We start from the raw sequence: 18,119 nt of genomic DNA, 5'->3' as shown, positions 1-18,119 counted from the left end.
GAGACACAGCCGTTTGTTTAATTAAGGCTGTGTACAACGTTGCGATTGTGAATCTTTTCAACCGATTGTGTAAGAAGGGTAATGTTTCCGCCTGATTCTTGGGGTTCTACTCTCGTCGGAGTTGATTAAGCTGAATACCATTTTTCTGTGCCGGAATATTAAAATGTATTTCATATATGAAAACCTTGGAATTAGATATAAAAATAAGTCTAGTTCTAATACAAACCACATTTAGTTATTTTTCCCGTTCAAAAGGGTTTAGTTCAAGAGATCAAATTCCCTCACATTTTGTCGTAATCCTAACTTCAAACATACTTAATTCCTCAAAAATACAGCCTCTTACCGAGCTGCGTCTTACAAATAAAAACCAGTATTTCTTTAGAAGTAAACTAAGTCCACAAACAAGGTGAAGTTTTGGGCAACAAACTGCATTCGAGGAAACCACGATTCCCTAAAGACTGGAAAGTTTTCAACGAACAGACAATGTTGGATTAGATCTAGTCTTTGATGTTAGAACAACGTGATATATAAGTTTAATTAAATTATTTCCTGAAAAATCAGTATTTGGACAATTAAATAGACCTAGTAACTATGTAAACCTTAGATATTTAATCTATTTTATTAATATAGAATAGAATATTATTTATTGCCCAAGCACACCACATAATTTTATAAAGACAAAAAGTTACATGGTCCCATAATGGGCGGTTTTATCCCTAAAAGCGATCTCTCGCACACAACCTTTGGATCGATTTTATACAGAAAGAGCAACATTTGGGCGCATACACACTTAAAGCTATAAAAAATTATTCATCTATTTAAAAACTGATTTAAATCTTTAACTACAGAAAATAAGATTGCGGACCAAATTATTTTTTATTGGCAGGATGACGACTGTTGGTGTTAAAGATGATAGCCTCATTCAACAAAATATCTAAATTCCACAAAAGTAGCACTAAATACTAAAATACTCCAACAAGAACAAAGCTCTTATTGATCGAGTAAAATCCAGACTCAGTCTACAAAAGCTTTTTTAAAAGTAAAAAGAAAGAAAAGCGTTCGTCTTCAAACCACAAAGAAAAGAAAAAAATATCTTAAAGAGTTGCACGTTAATAATATATACTGAGAATTGTGGGTGGATGTAGGTTATGTCATTGTTAAGTCAGAGCACTGTCAACTCGTGAAGCCCACGTCCCACTGCTGGAGAACTGACATTTACTCAATGAAGCTATAGTTTTATATCACTTATGAAGTTCTGAAAGGTTTAGGTTTGTCTTCATGATATTATTGTTATTTTAACCCCATTGCGTATATCATATGTGAGACTTCGAATAGAACTTTCGAGGAAAGTCTTGTAAGACGTAGGTATACATTGCGTGGCCCAGCGACTATGGTATCAGAAATGATTGACTATCGACGGCAATGGACCGTAACTGAGTTGCAATTTTACCAAAGTTTCAAGCAAAATTTATTATTGTTGTAATCACATCAATGTACGCCAATTTATTATGCTGCGAGTTTTAGGAATAAGATCTAAAGGAAAAAGCCTTAATCGACTTTGAATCTAGAATTTCTCTTTATTAAGCTTAGCAACTAACGGCTAACGTAGGTGAACAACAGTATTTACTTATCTTCGTTGATAACAGACGTTAGCCATTATGAAATTTGCATATTCAGCTTTTATTATTAACTAGCTGTTGCCCGCGACTTCGTCCCCTTGGGTAGAAGATATGTAAGTTATGATTTATACCTGCCCTGTCTTTTTTTCACATTTTCCATTGTATCTTCGCTCCTATTAGTCGCAGCGTGATGGTTTATAGCCTAAAGCCTTGATGAATGGTCTTTTCAACACAAAAAGATTTTTTCAATTTGGACCAGTAGTTTCCGAGATTAGCGCGTTCAAACAAACAAACTCTTCAGCTTTATATTTTAGTATAGATGAAAACCGCTTGCATTGCCAACAAAAACATAAATATCTAAAAAGCCCTTAGGCACACAGAGAGGGAGAGAAACGCCGCTCTATCCCTCGTCTAGCTCCGTCTCTTTTCAACAACTGCAACCATCTTACTTGTTAAAGTAGTAGCAAGCCATCCGTCTCTCTATCCACGTGACATTCCTTCTATCGTTTACGTTTAGAAAAATACATATTGTGCGGCATGTATGTAGATGACAGATCAAGGTCACGCGACTTATCGAAACGAAATTAATGTAATTTCCATACATACATACATTCTAGCGTTATTGACTTTAACGATTGTAGAAATGTCACTTGAGTCTAGCCAGACTTCACACCAATCTTTTCTCTTCTGCAAAGACTTCTTTCGCTACAAAAGTATAAATAGACTCTCCAACTTTACATTCGTAGTTAGATGAATGTACAGTATTACATTGGCCGTTGTTTTAATTGCTCTGCCTCAGTAATTGACTCTCGACACGCGAAGGCGTGACTTACAATTTTAATTGCATTTTTGTTTTATTGTTCTTAAATTTAGCTTTGTAAACACAAGCTAGTGAATTGCTTTAAATGATAATTGAGTTTAAGAATCGTAATTGAATATTATTTGTTTAGGCTAATTGTTTTTTGAAGTATAAATATACATTAACTAAAAAGGTATTTGTTAAATAAACGCATTCGCACAAAAGCATAATTTGTATTCTTTTTTCTAGTAAAATAAATTTTCGGTTTTAAAACGAAACTGATTCTACTCAGAAAATCTGTAAAAGTTCAGCAAATAATACTTTTTGCTTGTTTTGCTTATAAGGACCAATCTTAAAATATTTTAAACATAAAGTGCCTGAAAGTAAACGTTTTACGTTTCTATTTCCCTAAAACATGAAAATGTTCCGTATTCATAGCTTTCAATCCCATCGAGAATTGAAAGGAGAGGGGTCTGCGTAGTACAGTCAACCTCACGTCACAACGACAACAAATCACTAAAACTCAACCTTACCCCCTTGACATAAGACTCATTTGAAGATCGTTTGAAGTTTAACGTTTGTGGTGGACTGTACCTCAATTTCATACCAATATTTGTTACAGAACCTCTCAGAATGGTGCAACGACGCAATCAGAGATCGGAATCTGATCTTCTATTGATGTTGAATACGAGATGATTCTGAACAATTGTGATTTGAATTTGTTTTGTTCAATTATACTTGTTCCCGATTTGTTAACACACCTATCTACTGAATAGCCTATCTATAATTATTTTATAACTGTGGTTAATATTCTGTAGTAGCTTAATGTTTTCATGAAATTGCGTTTTAACTAAAGTTGTCATGGTCGCTTAAAAATAGTCTTAGGTGATTATAATGTTAATTTAATATATATAAATTGTTGTGATCTAATAGAAAAAAAAACCTTTTATATCCACTTACCTATGCAATTTTGCATAAACTTCTTCCATCATCAAAAAGTGGTAGTTCGTTTCATACGTTTATTGGAAAAAGCTTCATCTTGTTCACGTTTCCACTATATTTGAGAACCACCATGCATAGACTTGATACGCATAACAATCGACTTACGCGTTATTAATGTTGTAGGCTGCAAGGCCGTTTATCAACACCTAACCGGGCTTAAACAGGCGAGTTATATGTAACTTTTATATGAGGAAGTTTGGGAAGTAGATGCGTTTATACATAGAGTAAAAACATATTGTGATATCAAAATTGGAGTAAATTTACACTGTTTGAATTTCTTGGTAGTTATGGGCTAAAACAATATGTATGTATGAGAAAAAAAAAAGTTAAAACTATTATTTTGGGGTATAAACTGTTAATATATATTTCTATCCGTAATTCAGTTGAAAAATTAAATTGAATGTATCGTTATTTATGTTATTCCTCATTTGGCTTAAAAAGTAGGTCAGACATCGTAAAATATCAGAGCAGCCATTTCATCAGACGGCACTAAACTGGAAAATGATTCAAAAGTAATACTTAAATAACAAGGTTCTGTATTCTAAAGTAAAGTAAGCATAAATCTGTTTTATATCGATTCACAACCAATGATAGAAATAAAATATTATTTTTTAATATTCGGTCCTAAAGAAAATCGAATCTTGATCAATTCTTGCCTTAACAAAACATCAATTTAAAGCTTTAAAGATATTTAAATATTCTTCACAAAAACGCTTAGATAAAATAAACGTAATTTCGTTATGACAACTTAATCATCATCTAGGAGGTATAATTAATATTTACGATGACTTTAACTAACCATTATAACAATATTTATGTCTCACATAGCAGCACTTAACATTACCCTTTTCTTCTCAAAACAGAATTATAATAATTTTTCATTTTAGCTGTATTCCTTCGAGGCTTGGAGTTTTGGTCCTACGGTCCTATTTTAAGTAACGAAGGACCACTATCTAGTGTGAGCGTTTTCATTTGCACGCTATTGCTTGTATAATGTTGTTCAGTAAATAGGTCTCGCGTGATGGAACAGTTTGGCCTGCGTCAGATTAAGATTGAAGGTTCCCGTTAACCCCATTCACGAGCCACACATCTTTGGCATGCTCTAGAACCTTGTTATAATTCGACGTTGGGTTAAGTTGGTTTCTCTTCGTCTTTATTACCTTTATTCTGTTGATTGAATTGTTTAGGTTCTTGTAAATGTTGCTTTGTTTCTTTTAGTTTTTAGCCTTATACTCATGACACGTTTAACTAGAATTATTTTTAAATCTGCGTGACTAAACTCACATAACAATTAAATCATATTAGTTAAATCACGTTAATCTCGGTTCAGTGTCAGGGGTCAAAAAGTTTACATTTATTTTCCATCTGAATAGAACCAATAAATTCATATATCATACAGAGTACTTTCCAAATAACTTGATGACAGGGCTTGTTACGAAACAAAATTTATCAAAGCTTGAACTTGGTCCTAAGAGACGCACATACAAAGCAAAATGTATTTGAATGTCACGACATCCATGAATAGAGCCCTAATATGACTTGAATAACCAGCTAACTAAGTCTTTAGTCAAAGAGGGCTATATAAATCTGAATTATTTTCCTTATTATGTGACATTGAAAACCCTAACGGGTGGAATTTGAAGGAAACATAAGCCTGTTTGATGTTCTCGTAAAATACTCTCACGGCTTGTGGACCCCTCGCGTTCGTATCCAACAGACCCTTGCTGGAAAGGTGACCGTGAAATTGTTGGGGTTTGTTTCGTATTAATATTTGAAATACCTTTTTTAGGGCTTGCTTCACTGAAATATGTATACCGATGTATTTTGATCCTCGTATTTATATTTTAGATTCGAATTGACTGGAGTAGCGTAGGTGCACTAGCAGGAGACAAAAAAAAAGATAAGAAATAACCAATTTCCAAAAAAACATACTTAAAATGTTGATACATTTAAATTATTGTAAAATAAATAGAAAAATATATGTCATATCCTTCATAGAATGCGTGTTACTTGATATTACTAAATAGCTGTCAACAAACTACAACCCATATGGGTTTAAACTTACATCATGAAAACGTGTGATACTATTGTTAAAAACTCAATTCAACGAACATCTAATGAAAGGGATCTACCAAAACGATGCCAAATAAAACCAATAACATGGAAAATGTAAAAGTCCTCGGAAAGGTGACCCCTACCGCTTTGGGTCCCATCATAAACATATTTTATAGCTGCGTTACGTTGTAATGTGCGCCCAAAAGGACCTTCTCCTTGATGTGGAACCACTAATGTTAATCGAACCTATTGATGTTTGTTAATTGTGAATTATGTGTAATTGTAAACGTTGAATGATCATTTCTTTGTCTTCCTTCTGGATGCCTCGTGGTTGTAGGTCGTGACTGTATGAGGTTGCGCTTTTCACCAGAGCTCTGGAAGGATTCTGGAATCGCTAATCATCAAGTGATCAACGATAGCTTTTTTTAATCAATGGGCGAAAATATGATTACTAAGAAAAAGGTCAAATAACAGACTGATGATATCCTACAAAACGATTCTCGTTTTAAGACAAGTTTTTACAACAGATCAAGTTGTAAGTTCATGTTCATCTTTCGTTGTCAAAGTAGTGATATCTTCTTCTTATAGTTCTGCGATTACTAAAAAGTTTATTGAGCTTTATCAGAGTTGTTTTAGTGTCATCTAAGTGAGTGATATGTCACCAGTTTGTATCGGTGCAGGTCCAGATATCGGCTTGTCCCAATCGATACGTTTCAATTGCGTCACCGCTCGTTCAGATTCACTGTAAGTGCGTAGTTCGTCTGGTCCTTTGACCCAAGATTCGCTAAATCTGTGATTGATCACGTCTATTGTCGACAGTTAACTGTTATTGGGAGTTATTGTATATATGGAATTAGTTTAGTTTCGAAATGTTCCTATACTTTGTCTAGAACATTCTTTCCACTTCATAAATTGACGATGTTCAGATCGAAAAGCTGCCTTGCTCATATTACTCAAGTAAATCCTTTTACTTCCCGTACTTAAGAAAATTGACTCTTAAATATTTCAGCCAGTTTAGAAATATGAACCCTATTTTATTGCCGAAATCAAAATTCAAAACAGGTCACTGATCAAGTTGATCTAGAGTGCTGGAATCAAAGCGCACGTGCCTCGAATGTCCGTCGCGGCACTTAGTTTAGATTCGTCCAATCCTTTCCTCTTGTTTGCATTTTCAATTAGACACCTACTAACCCATTATGTGTACCTTACTCGAAATGTTTATTTAGAGTCCGACGACGACGACGTATAGTTTGCTATAATTTATCACGCCCTGAGCTTTTGAGCAAATAAATTCATATGTGGGAGTGTACGGGAGGCGGAGACTGCGACGAACGCTAATACGATTGCGACGCAAAAAGAACCTTTCCATGGTGAGTCTCTCCCTACATTGATGGCATAGCTATATCATATCAAGTGAAGGTTTCTAAATATAATTAGGGTTAATTGTAACACAGTTGGTCAGTTATCGGGTTGTTAAAATGGTCAGGTTAGTGAGGATAGTGTTATTTGCGGTGTGGGGTGCGCGGCGGCGGCGTCGCGCAGCGCGGAGTTAGATCGAAGGCTCGGGGGCGGGTGGCGCGCATGCGGGGCGAGCGCTCGGCGCGGCGGCCGGCGCGGCGCCCGGCGGGCCGCAGTCGCACCGCGGAACCGCACGCGACGCGCCATGTCGGCCGGCGCTGCTACCTGACCGAGCAACCAGCTCTTTGAAAAACAAACCAAGTGAAAACGCGATTCGGATCGTCATCGTCGGTCGCGACCTCACGGGGATTCGGGTAAGTTCGTAGCGGACCCGCCCAGGCCTCGCCTGGCCGCGCAGAGTGCAGTGCCCAAGGTTAAAGGCTTCCGATGTGCTTTTCCCGGATACCGATCTGCGATCTCGGGGGTTGTAGGTGGCGCTAGTGCGCGCGGTGAGTCATCTCTGCGACACGTTTTTTCATGGCCGCCCCTTCGATCTCGCGTCCGCTGCCAGGCTAGCTGGAGTTGTGAAGATTCGGTTGCACTGGATGTTACGTAAGTGCGTTGCTAGTGCAGTGGCCGTGGTGGCCGACGCTTTCGATACGCTCGGTGCGCACTCGACCGCGGCCAATTACCGCACGCGAGGATCGTTTTCAGGAAAACATTCACCATTTTATGGTCGTCGCTCGCGGGACCGACTGTGAGTTTAGTGATCAACGTCATGAGTCCGTATTGTGGCCGCTGTTACCGTTACTCCGCCGGGACATTTCAGTGATATCGTTTAGTGTGCAAGTGAATTGATTGGCTCTCTATAATATTGTTTGTGCTGCGTATACTTATTACATAATCGGAGACACCAAATAAGTAGGTATCGGTTTTATTTATTTATAAAATTGTTTTATTAGCATTGCAAGTCATTGCATAGTTCTGTACTAATATGTTGTTTCTTTATAAACGTTTTCTTGGTATTAGATTCTTAAATATTTATTGTGAAATAACTATAAACCGTTCGAAGACAAATTATTGAATTGAATTTAATGCAATTCACTTTAATATCCAGATTGCGTCATTAACATCCCATTTCAATCGTTTACTTTATTTAAAGTGAACAAAATTCTTTCATATTCAAATAAAACTAATCAATCAGTATAATATTTTCAAATTATAAAAGAAAATTCATTTTACAAAATTAATTTGTTTTTCAATAGTACTAATAAACAAACAACAATAAATGATTATAAAATCCTTGACAAATAATGTAATCATAATAGTAATACATCATACTAACACAATACCCTACATAATTTGGTATTGTGCATAAAAACGAATCAGCTGTGAACGCACGCGCAACGCGGGCCGCGCACGCGCCTTCCATAACGGTTTCTCATTAAATTACGGCTACATTTTACATTAAGAAGAAAGAATACAGTAATTTAAAACATAAATGCCAGTAAAAGAAATAAAAATGACGTCATTATATTAATAGAAAGTTTCATTGAAGACTGGATAGATTAACTACATGGTAGTGATAGAATCAAATGAGTCATAAGTATAATGCAATACTGGACTCGCAAAAGTAGGTTCGAATATTAAAAATATGAATTATTGGAATCATGTAATATGAAAGCATTATATACTATTGTCGTATCCGATAAGGTCACACACAATTGTGATTAATTATTTAGAAAATAGTTACGAAATCAAGTATGTATGGAGCAGAGTCTGAATACGTCCAGCTAAATCTAACATAGATGATAAATGATTTGCTGATAACGACCAGATGATAATGTTGTCAGTCTTAATTTATGAAGAGAACTTCTTGCCTACAGTATATTAAGTACTTTATTCTTGCATTGTTAGTTAAATGTTAAAATTAAGAATGTTGACTAGGATAACTCACCTTTTATAAGACATTCTAGACATACATTTTCATAATTTTGTACTTTCTTTCTGACCTAATTGACAAGATTTTCCTTCTCCTAAAAACTTGTCTATGGGATCAACTTAAACTGAGTATAATATAGATCAATTGGCAGCTTAAGAAAACAAAATCTTCAATAGTCGATGCTAGAACGATTACAAAAACTCTTACTAAAAACAAATCTTATTCAAACCGTTCTAAAATCTCGTAAAACCATCAAGCCTATTCCATGACGTCACTAGAAACATTAGCAGCCATTCCACAACGTTGGATAATTGTAATGACCAGTGAAATAGCCGGGAGAACTTAGCATTTGGCTTCAAAAGGCCCTTCCACGCGACAACCTCATTAAGACACGACTTTTATTCTTGCAACGGCTTTAAGCGTCTTCCGCGACTTTTATTTTATTTTTAAAGGCTTTTGAGTCGTTTGAGAGCCACTAACTGACTGTTTTAAAGGTAGTTTTCTATGTTCTTAGACTTTTTATGTTTCAAAAGAGCCCGAAAGGAGTTTTGGCCTTTAAGGATTGCAGTCTCAGATGTCTTGCATTTATTTTGTTATATTAGTCTTTGTTTGTCCTAATATTTTAAAGTTTTTGCTGTTAATCTGGGTAATCTCTGTATCTACAGAACCGATTTTGAAAATTCGTGAATGAATAGTCACGGTATTTCTAAAAGAAAAATAAAAGAGTGCTGTTAAGATCTGTTTATAGTATAACGGTTTTCTAGTTCAGTATCAATTTATAATGCGATGCCAATTAATAATTGAAATCTAGTGTTATTACCTTGTTCCAGATTGTTAAGATATTATATTAACAGTTTAAATATTCTTATGATCTACTCTTGAAATATACTGTTAGTTTTATTGAATATTATTTTAACAAATAAACAGTATTATAATTTATCTTTAGACAACAAACGAGTATTTCTGTTCTTCTTATGTAATTTATTTACATTTTTGATTTTGTTGTGTCTAAACAGCAATTGTTTTTAAGTATTGTTCCTATACGTACAACTTATTTATCTTTCTGCTTCGGTGTTTCTGATTCATTTATTTATGTCAGTTTGCGTTTAGCTTGTCAAATATTAATGCAATACAATCATATAACCCCTTTTGAATATGGTGTTTATCAAATTATTAAGTTCATACTCATTTTTTTTTTGCGGCATATTTGTATTGGTTATAAGTGATTATATTATAGTATACATTTAACAAACGCCACCAATACGAAGGGTACTTTAGTGTCAGCCACTGTCGATAAGTCGCGTTTTTATGAGCGTTAGGCTGCTGAAATTCGAAATGTAGGCCTTTACTATAAAAACTATAGTTCTTTTCGTTGCATAGATGGATTCAAGTGAAAAAATATCTATATAATATTGAAATGAAACTACTTTTACGGATTTTATCGCGGATTAATGTTTGATTTTATTTATTTATTTACACTTCTATGCATTAAATGTACAATTTTAGTTCCCGACATTTCGACACCTTTGCAGGTATCATGGTCACGGGCAGACTAACCATTCAACATTCGCGTAAACCTAAGAAACCACTAACTGGAATAATAGTTAAGAAAATGCATTTGATCGCGACTCTTATTCTCTACCTTTCAGTGGGTCTTCTCTGTCATATTCGAGACATAAGATATGTTAGTTTATGTGAAGAATGTTTCAGATCTCAATACTATCTTTAGCATTAACTTACAACCATTGCAAAGCTTCGTAAACGTGTCGGCCACAACCTTTTTTCGGTAAATATCGGTGAAATGTATTTTGACACCTTGAAGTTGACAACAATCGCAGTTTAACGGGTAGTGTCAGACTCTTATGTAGTGACTAAAACTATACTTTCACGTTACGTCATTCCCGTTATGGTGTCGGTACTTTATTCACCTAACCGTCTTTGCCTGCAAAACTTCATCACTTTGTCCCTTTAGCCCAACTGTTACTCTAGGGTTTACCGTATGTACGGCTAGCAAACTTTTGACCGTATGCAGAATGGATCTTAGCCAATTGAATTACAAAATGTCTTATGTCAGTTACTAGCTGTTGCCCGCGACTTCGTCCCCGTGGGTACAAGATATAAGTTATGAGTTATGCCTCTCCTGTCTTTTTCACTTTTGTATCCTCGCTCCTATTAGTCGCGGCGTGATGGTTTATAGCCTAAAGCCTTCCTTGATTAATGATCTATTCAACACAAAAAGATTTTTTCAATTTGGACCAGTAGTTCCTGTGATTAGCGCGTTCAAACAAACTCTTCAGCTTTATATATTAGTATAGATTAAAAACAACTTGACACCTAACAGCGACTTTTCGCCGTCGCCGTTCTTGCATATGACATTTATATCTTCTCATCTTGTAATTACTAACATAGTATTATTTGTTTCAGTTGTAAATCCGGCCCCGTACCGATGCTCTAGTGGTTGCAGCAGCTATCCAAAGCAGCCATGTCGTCGGTAAAGGTGGCCGTCAGGGTCCGCCCCTTCAACTCCCGGGAGATAGCCAGGGACTGCAAATGCATCATCGAGATGTCCGGGAATACTACAGGTAAGGAACATAATTGACTTGATAGCTAGACAAAGTATATGCTAAAGGTAAAGAAAAGAAGGACAATTAAGGAACACGGACAATTGAATATTAGTTATTGGATTAAAAGTAAATTAATTGAAACGCTTATCAACTCAAGTCGATCCATTATTAAACGCTTTTTTGAAAATGTTGCGAAAGATTTCGCACTTATGAGAATTAATAGGGTTGGTATTGGATAGGTAACACAAATTCAACAGCTGTTAACTTAAATACAAAAACAATCAAATCAGACCAGACAATTTTACCACTTGTCAAACAAAGCTATCCAAAAACCAAAGTTCATAAAATCTGTATAATTCTAGACACGAATAACAAACGCCACGTTTAATAACTTCACTTAAAGCTCCACGCATGAATAAAGAAGGCTTTAATATAAGCCTTCATACTGAATATTGGACAGGCAGAGACCACAAGCGTCGGGACTCCGTAATTCATACGTTTTGTTGTGTCTCGCCGCCTGGATATCACCGCTTTCGTCCCACGGTACTCCCCATAAAACCTATGAATAATAAACGAAGCTCGCCACAGGACAGTGGTCACTTTTGGTACTCTCGTGTCCGTGTAAATGACCCTTAATGATAGGTAATAGAGTTGATTGGAGGAACGAGTCAATGTTCTGTACTTTGGGTTGGTGGATAGGGATATTGTGTATTAAATATTGTTATAGCAATGCAAAATGTTTTGATCAATTGCAATTTGGTTATTGAAGAAAATATCATACAAATACTTAGAATTTTTCACAAGGAATTGGTACTGCCATTCAAACTAGCAATGTTGCCAGACTTGTGGGCACGTCTCCAAAGAAAATTTATTTTAGTGAAGTAGTAGAAAAAAGAGTTTCTTTCATTTGCATTACATTTGCAATGTATTCGTAGGAGCTGATTGTTTCATTCAAATTTCTTTCAGGATTGATTGTATTCAGAGTTTCATACTGTACAAGAGAAGTAAAACCATTCATAAATACAAGTCCTAAGAAAATAATAAGGCGCTATAAATTTTGGTTATTGTTTATAACCAAAAAAGACAAAGTAATGCAAGCATCGTAATTTGTCGCAGTTGATAATTAAAACTTGAAACAAAACAGTATCTTTCACACAAGATGGAAATTGTAATCATTTACTATCAAACGTAAACATTATTGTAAAACTGCGTGTATATTAGTATAGAAATGTTTACAGCATTCCGATCATAACGAAAATCTGTTTATATAACACAAAACAGATGAATAACGGTACCTATGTTTATATACAGGGTGCATGTTATTATAACATACGTTTATTATGAATTACTAACTTATAAATTAATTATTATTATGACATTTTGTTACACAGTAAAATGGGATGGAAATTCAGATGAATTTGATAAGATTGGAATTTACTGAACTAGGTTAATGTATACTAATATACTGTACTGTAGACTAGAAGTTTGTATACAAAACATATTATTACAAATAATGATTATATCTTATATTCAACAACTTTGACACAACGTTTTCAAGCCTCAAATTACATAAGCCAAGCTTGTACTATGTGTACTAGACAACAGATAAAGATACGTCTTATACACTTCTAAATACATTCCTACATAATATATTATAGATAAATTAGTACTAGACATAGAATATTTAATGCTATACGTGAAGTGTCCTATTTCTAATCAAAAACACTGAAAGAACGAGTATTAATCACCATAACTAGTTTTAGAATTATATAGTTTGTAGGTTACAATTCTAATCTCCTAGGTGCCTACGTCACTAACCTCGACTAATTTCAGTTACCTTTTGACCTTCGCCTAAAGCAATCCTCTTTAATCTTCTAGTAGTTGTATAATCTTATGTACCAGATAACCTTGAAAGCCCTTTCAAATTAGCAGCCGTCCCTACAGTCCTTAGATAACGAAGATTGACTTTTACATTGCCGTAAAACCCCGCCCTTTGGCCCTTAGTTACGTGTGAAGCGGTAAATATAAAAGCAGTGGAAATAGCGACTGTTTAATGAAAATTGATATGCATTGAGTAACAAAACATGCAGCCATTTAAATAGCTCTGAGTTTTAGGGTTAAAGTTATTGACAATAGAGTTTTCATTCACTTTTTACCTTATCATTGAACATGTAATTGACATAAGTATGATACAATTTGCGCTAATGTCTGAAACGAGCATAAATGAAAGACTAACTTTATATACATGTATTTGTCCCAAGTAGCAAAATTGCTAGCTTTATTTTCTAGTTTCGAATATAACCGATGACTAGTTGCGTGTCGGGGATGAACAAAATAAATGGCAAACTAAAATTGTGGTATTTAATGACAAGTATTAAAATATTTTCCTCAAAATAATTTTATAAATGGCAATCTGTGACATCTCATTATACATTGTTGAAATGAGAATTTATGTCGAAACATAAAGCTGTTGAATATCAGCTATAATTCAACTTTATTCAATTTACTACACTATTAAATTGATTGCGTTAATATATCATATCGAACTTTTATTATAATAAATGATTGAAATTCTTGGCAGACAAGCTTCTTTCCCCGAGACTCCAAGCGCTAACTTCGCTAAAGTCAAAATCCAATCAGTAGTAAAAAGAAATATCATTCCCGTTCTATTAAATTGTAATGTTGTTTATTCCCTATATTTACGAACAAAAAGAGACTTTACAAATCTCAAATACAATGGTTTTTGTAAAGATTTTGTTATGAAACTTCATCAAAGAGACGTCTTTTGTTCTCAAATACTGTTCCACAATTTTTCTAATTAAATAAACACGGATTGTATGGAATTCGGTGTTTCTACTGCGCAGTACAACGTGGTAGAAGGTCGCGAACGAAACCTTACAAGACGGCAATGTCAGCAGAAATCAATTGAGCTGTTTACCAATACTGATACCTTTATGAAAAAACACTGTAAATTCAACCTTATTGCATCAAAATAAGTGTTAGATATGCGGCGGTGGTGTAACCTCATGTTGTAACTTAAAAAAGGTTAGGCGAAAGATTAATTGGAATTCCTTTTTCGTGTTCAGTATGCTTAGGTTGGTATGCTTCCATGGAATGTTTTAATTTTCGCCTATCAACGCCTATAACGTTCTCTTGTATATTCTGTCGTTAGGACGATATAATGAACCTTTCTTTAATAATGTTCACTTCACTATATTACGTTGTTCTCTAAGTTGAGTATGTTCTTTGTTACTAGAATATAATTTCGAGAGTTCTAGAAAGATCTCGAGGGAGAGTCGACGTCATGTGAAGTGAAGTACTTGAGCTGTGGCTACAGAAATTTATTACCCTGGCCTTACACAATTTTATATGAACCACTCGTTGGAAACACGACTTTAAATATTAGATGCTAGAACATATTTTACTTTAATATCACGTTAGCTGTTAATTATTTACGCAGTACAATTTTGTTGGTCTTAGTAAAATGTTAGTTGGTTATACAAACAATTGTTTTATGTTCCTAAATTAAGTAACCATGTGTTGTTAGCTTGGTAATATCAAGAGTTGCTACAAGTTTCTCACTTATAACCTCAAATACCACAGACCTCGAAAATTCAATTTTATTTTTTTCCTCTGAATTTCTGGGTGAAGCGTCGACGTTGGTACCAATTAAGTCTATCAACAGTTCCGCAAGTGAATTAAACTGAGTCGTCACAGTCGAGGTAGCTCCCATTTCTGTAGTCTAACGAGCAGACCTCGTTAGTCAACTAGTACGCTACGTACGTCTCCGGCGTCCATGTTATTCCGAGCGTCGAGTTGCATTTCATGAGTTTGATAAGTATCTTCATGTTTACGTGTTATGATATCATTTGCTTTTTCAACGTCATGTTTTTCTCCAACATCTTCTTGAATAGAAACTGTTTTAGCATTTAAATTTATATCTTTATTAGTGTCATTTGGTTTAGGTTCTAATTTGTCTTGTTCTAAGATAATTTCATCAAGAAATAGGACTTCATTATAGTCTTATATTATGTACTCGTTCAGTACCAAGTTCATTGTCACGTCTCTTCGATATGGGCGTTCTTGCGGCGCCTTCGTAAAGGGCACGGCGTGACGTCATCATTTGCGTCATATCACAGTATTTTGCTCTGATACCATTAATATGCATTAGCGTCGACATCGTTAAAGCTTTTACTCGTCTATTGATGCTTTTAAGAGTTATTTTCAACGATGTGTTGGCAAATTTTCCATATATTATGTTAATGATTAGTGAAAAACCTACTGCGAAAACTTTGCAGATGCGAGGAACGAAACCTAAGTTAAATTTTCTTTTAAACCTGAGTCATTTATTTTCACTGTAAAGCTAGTCATTCCGAACCGTTGAATGCCCTTCATTCTGCGGCCAGGTGTTCAAAATCTGTTGAAACGTATTGCGGTTCTCCCTTGTATTATGTTTCAATGGGCTATAAACCCTATAATGCCCCATAAACCGTGTCCATGGACCGCTCCATAGCTCTCGTAAATTCCCCGCAGTTTCGCTTCCCACTTTTAACTGATTCGCGTGGTTTCATTACATTGAGTGGATTGTTTTTGGATCGTTATTCAAACTTTCGAAAGGTTTTGGTTCAAGAAATTCAATTTTATTTAATACTATTGATTTTATTGCTTTTAAAGTTGGAACTTTCGTGTGTTTCCTTCTGAAATTGCCGTCTGAAGTCCACGTATTTCCAAATTCCCTGTTCGTATGTCTTCACTATATATTCTGCGGTACGTGTGGAGTAGATGGCACGTCCGCAAACAGTCCATGAAGTCACATAAAGTTTTATTAAGTTACCGTTCTCCATGAGTTATGTCTGAAACGTGTTTGAGCACCGGCGCGGGCCTGCTCGTTAAAATTGTTAATAAAATATCGGTACTACCCTCACTTGTATGTCGAGTGGAAATGTACTGGAAATGCTGTTTTCTGGTTTTGTCGAATTAGAGATATTTTTTTCATAAAGTTTGTTTTCCAGGTTTTCAATTTATTTCTTTATTAATTTTTTGATAGAGAAAATCGTATCTCAACAATAATACTGAAAGGTACATTGAAAGAGGACTTTAAACTTTCAGGAATAGAAACTATAATTGTATAACTTTTAATAACCTTATTATAATGCCGGCTGTACACATGGGGCCAAGGTGTTGGGCCAACGTCTTGGGCAAAAATGATGGATAACCAAGATTGCTGTTCACACATTGGCTTACTGATCATTCTGCATTGGCGCTTCAAAGATGGACGTAGAAGTTCTTTATGAATTGTAAAACCTCATTGCTTGTCCACACCGGCGCCGCCATCGCTATCGGAACATGGGAACGTAAATTTCACTCACGCGCAACAATACTGTCTCCACTGACGAGTAACAACGAACTGAACAAGACACCAACGTGTAAACGCTGTTTGCGGAGCGCGCCAAGATCCTTTGATGTGTGCACAAAAAACCGACACTATTCGGATGGCCTGCCAATGTTGGCGCCAACTAGACCAATTAAGCCAACATACCGCCAGGTAGCTCTCTACACGTTGGCCCAACACGTTGGCCCAACACCTTGGCCCCATGTGTACAGCCGGCATAAGAATCTAATTTATAAAGAATTTGAATCAATATAAAGTGGGTATAAATAACGTTTGGTACAGTTTACAGCACACAGCATGTTATGTTAAGCGCGCGGCCTCACGCAACCCTGTTCTTGACTAGAATTTATGCTGAAATGAACATTTAGGTTGAATATTGATCAAGGTCATATGTTATATACGTATATCGTGATAGTCGGTCTCATTGTTCATCCTAAGATTATTGTAAATAAGTGATTAATGTTAGATGAAACTTTAAAAATATATGTAAAACTAGCTGTTGCCCGCGACTTCGTCCCCGTGGGTGGAAGATAAGTTATAATTTATACCTGCCCTGTTTTTTTCACATTTTCCATTGTATCTTCGCTCCTATTAGTCGCAGCGTGATGGTTTATAGCCTAAAGCCTTCCTCGATGAATGTTTTATTCAACACAAAAGGATTTTTTTTTAATTTGGACCAGTAGTTCCTGAGATTAGCGCGTTCAAACAAACAAACAAACTGTTCAGCTTTATATATTAGTATAGATTTCTCAGTGCAATCAATTGTGTAATACGAGAATGTTTAAATTTAAAACGCGATCGTGTTTTGGCAGTCTTAATTAATCTTTTCTGGAATATTCTATGTACGTAAGTTATATATACCTATAGCTATTTAGAAAATAAATTTCACGTTAAAAATAATACTCCCTATTAGAAAGTTAACGCAAAATAAAAACGGTATTTTTAGATTGACATTCTCTTGCAACAACAATTAAGTAAATTACTGGATATTAATGAAACATTTAATGAAATTAAAGCATTAAGATTTTATTTACATAAAAATTTAACGGTCTTGTTTGGGAAAATTCCCGCCCTAAAGCTGTTGAGGCTTCAACACAATTAGTCATCGTTAATTACATTTCATCTCAAATTCTTTGAGCGAGCCATCATTTGTGAAATGAACCTTTCTGATGGATTTGATGAAAGCTTGCAAAATATTTCTTTTTCGTAACGAACAAAGTGTTCTTTTAACTTATTAACGAACTTTTTAATTAACAAAGTGCTTGGTACATAGTTTGAGTAATATAAGTATACTAGCAGTTTCGGAGAACTACATACCGCCTAAAAGTCGACGATCACAGTGACAAAA

The 18,119-nt window shown here is 35.2% G+C and overlaps 1 protein-coding gene across 6 annotated transcripts in view; it reads left to right on the top strand.

Annotated features, from left to right (window-relative positions):
- LOC113508799 (kinesin-like protein unc-104) overlaps positions 1 to 18,119 on the top strand; it is a 112,602-nt gene that overhangs the window by 56,346 nt on the left and 38,137 nt on the right. For 4 of the 6 annotated variants that reach the window (XM_026891917.1, XM_026891960.1, XM_026891951.1 and 1 more), the window contains exon 3: positions 11,240 to 11,397. In XM_026891917.1, coding sequence (XP_026747718.1) covers positions 11,298 to 11,397 — 100 coding nt within the window. In that variant the 5' untranslated portion in view covers positions 11,240 to 11,297. The other 2 variants (XM_026891925.1, XM_026891934.1) reach the window with 2 other exon arrangements.

Source organism: Trichoplusia ni, chromosome 1, assembly GCF_003590095.1.
Source record: "Trichoplusia ni isolate ovarian cell line Hi5 chromosome 1, tn1, whole genome shotgun sequence".
In the NCBI taxonomy this organism is placed as follows: Eukaryota; Metazoa; Arthropoda; class Insecta; order Lepidoptera; family Noctuidae; genus Trichoplusia; species Trichoplusia ni.
Note: the sequence above shows the minus strand (reverse complement) of the source record. Positions and strands in the feature narration are given on the sequence as shown.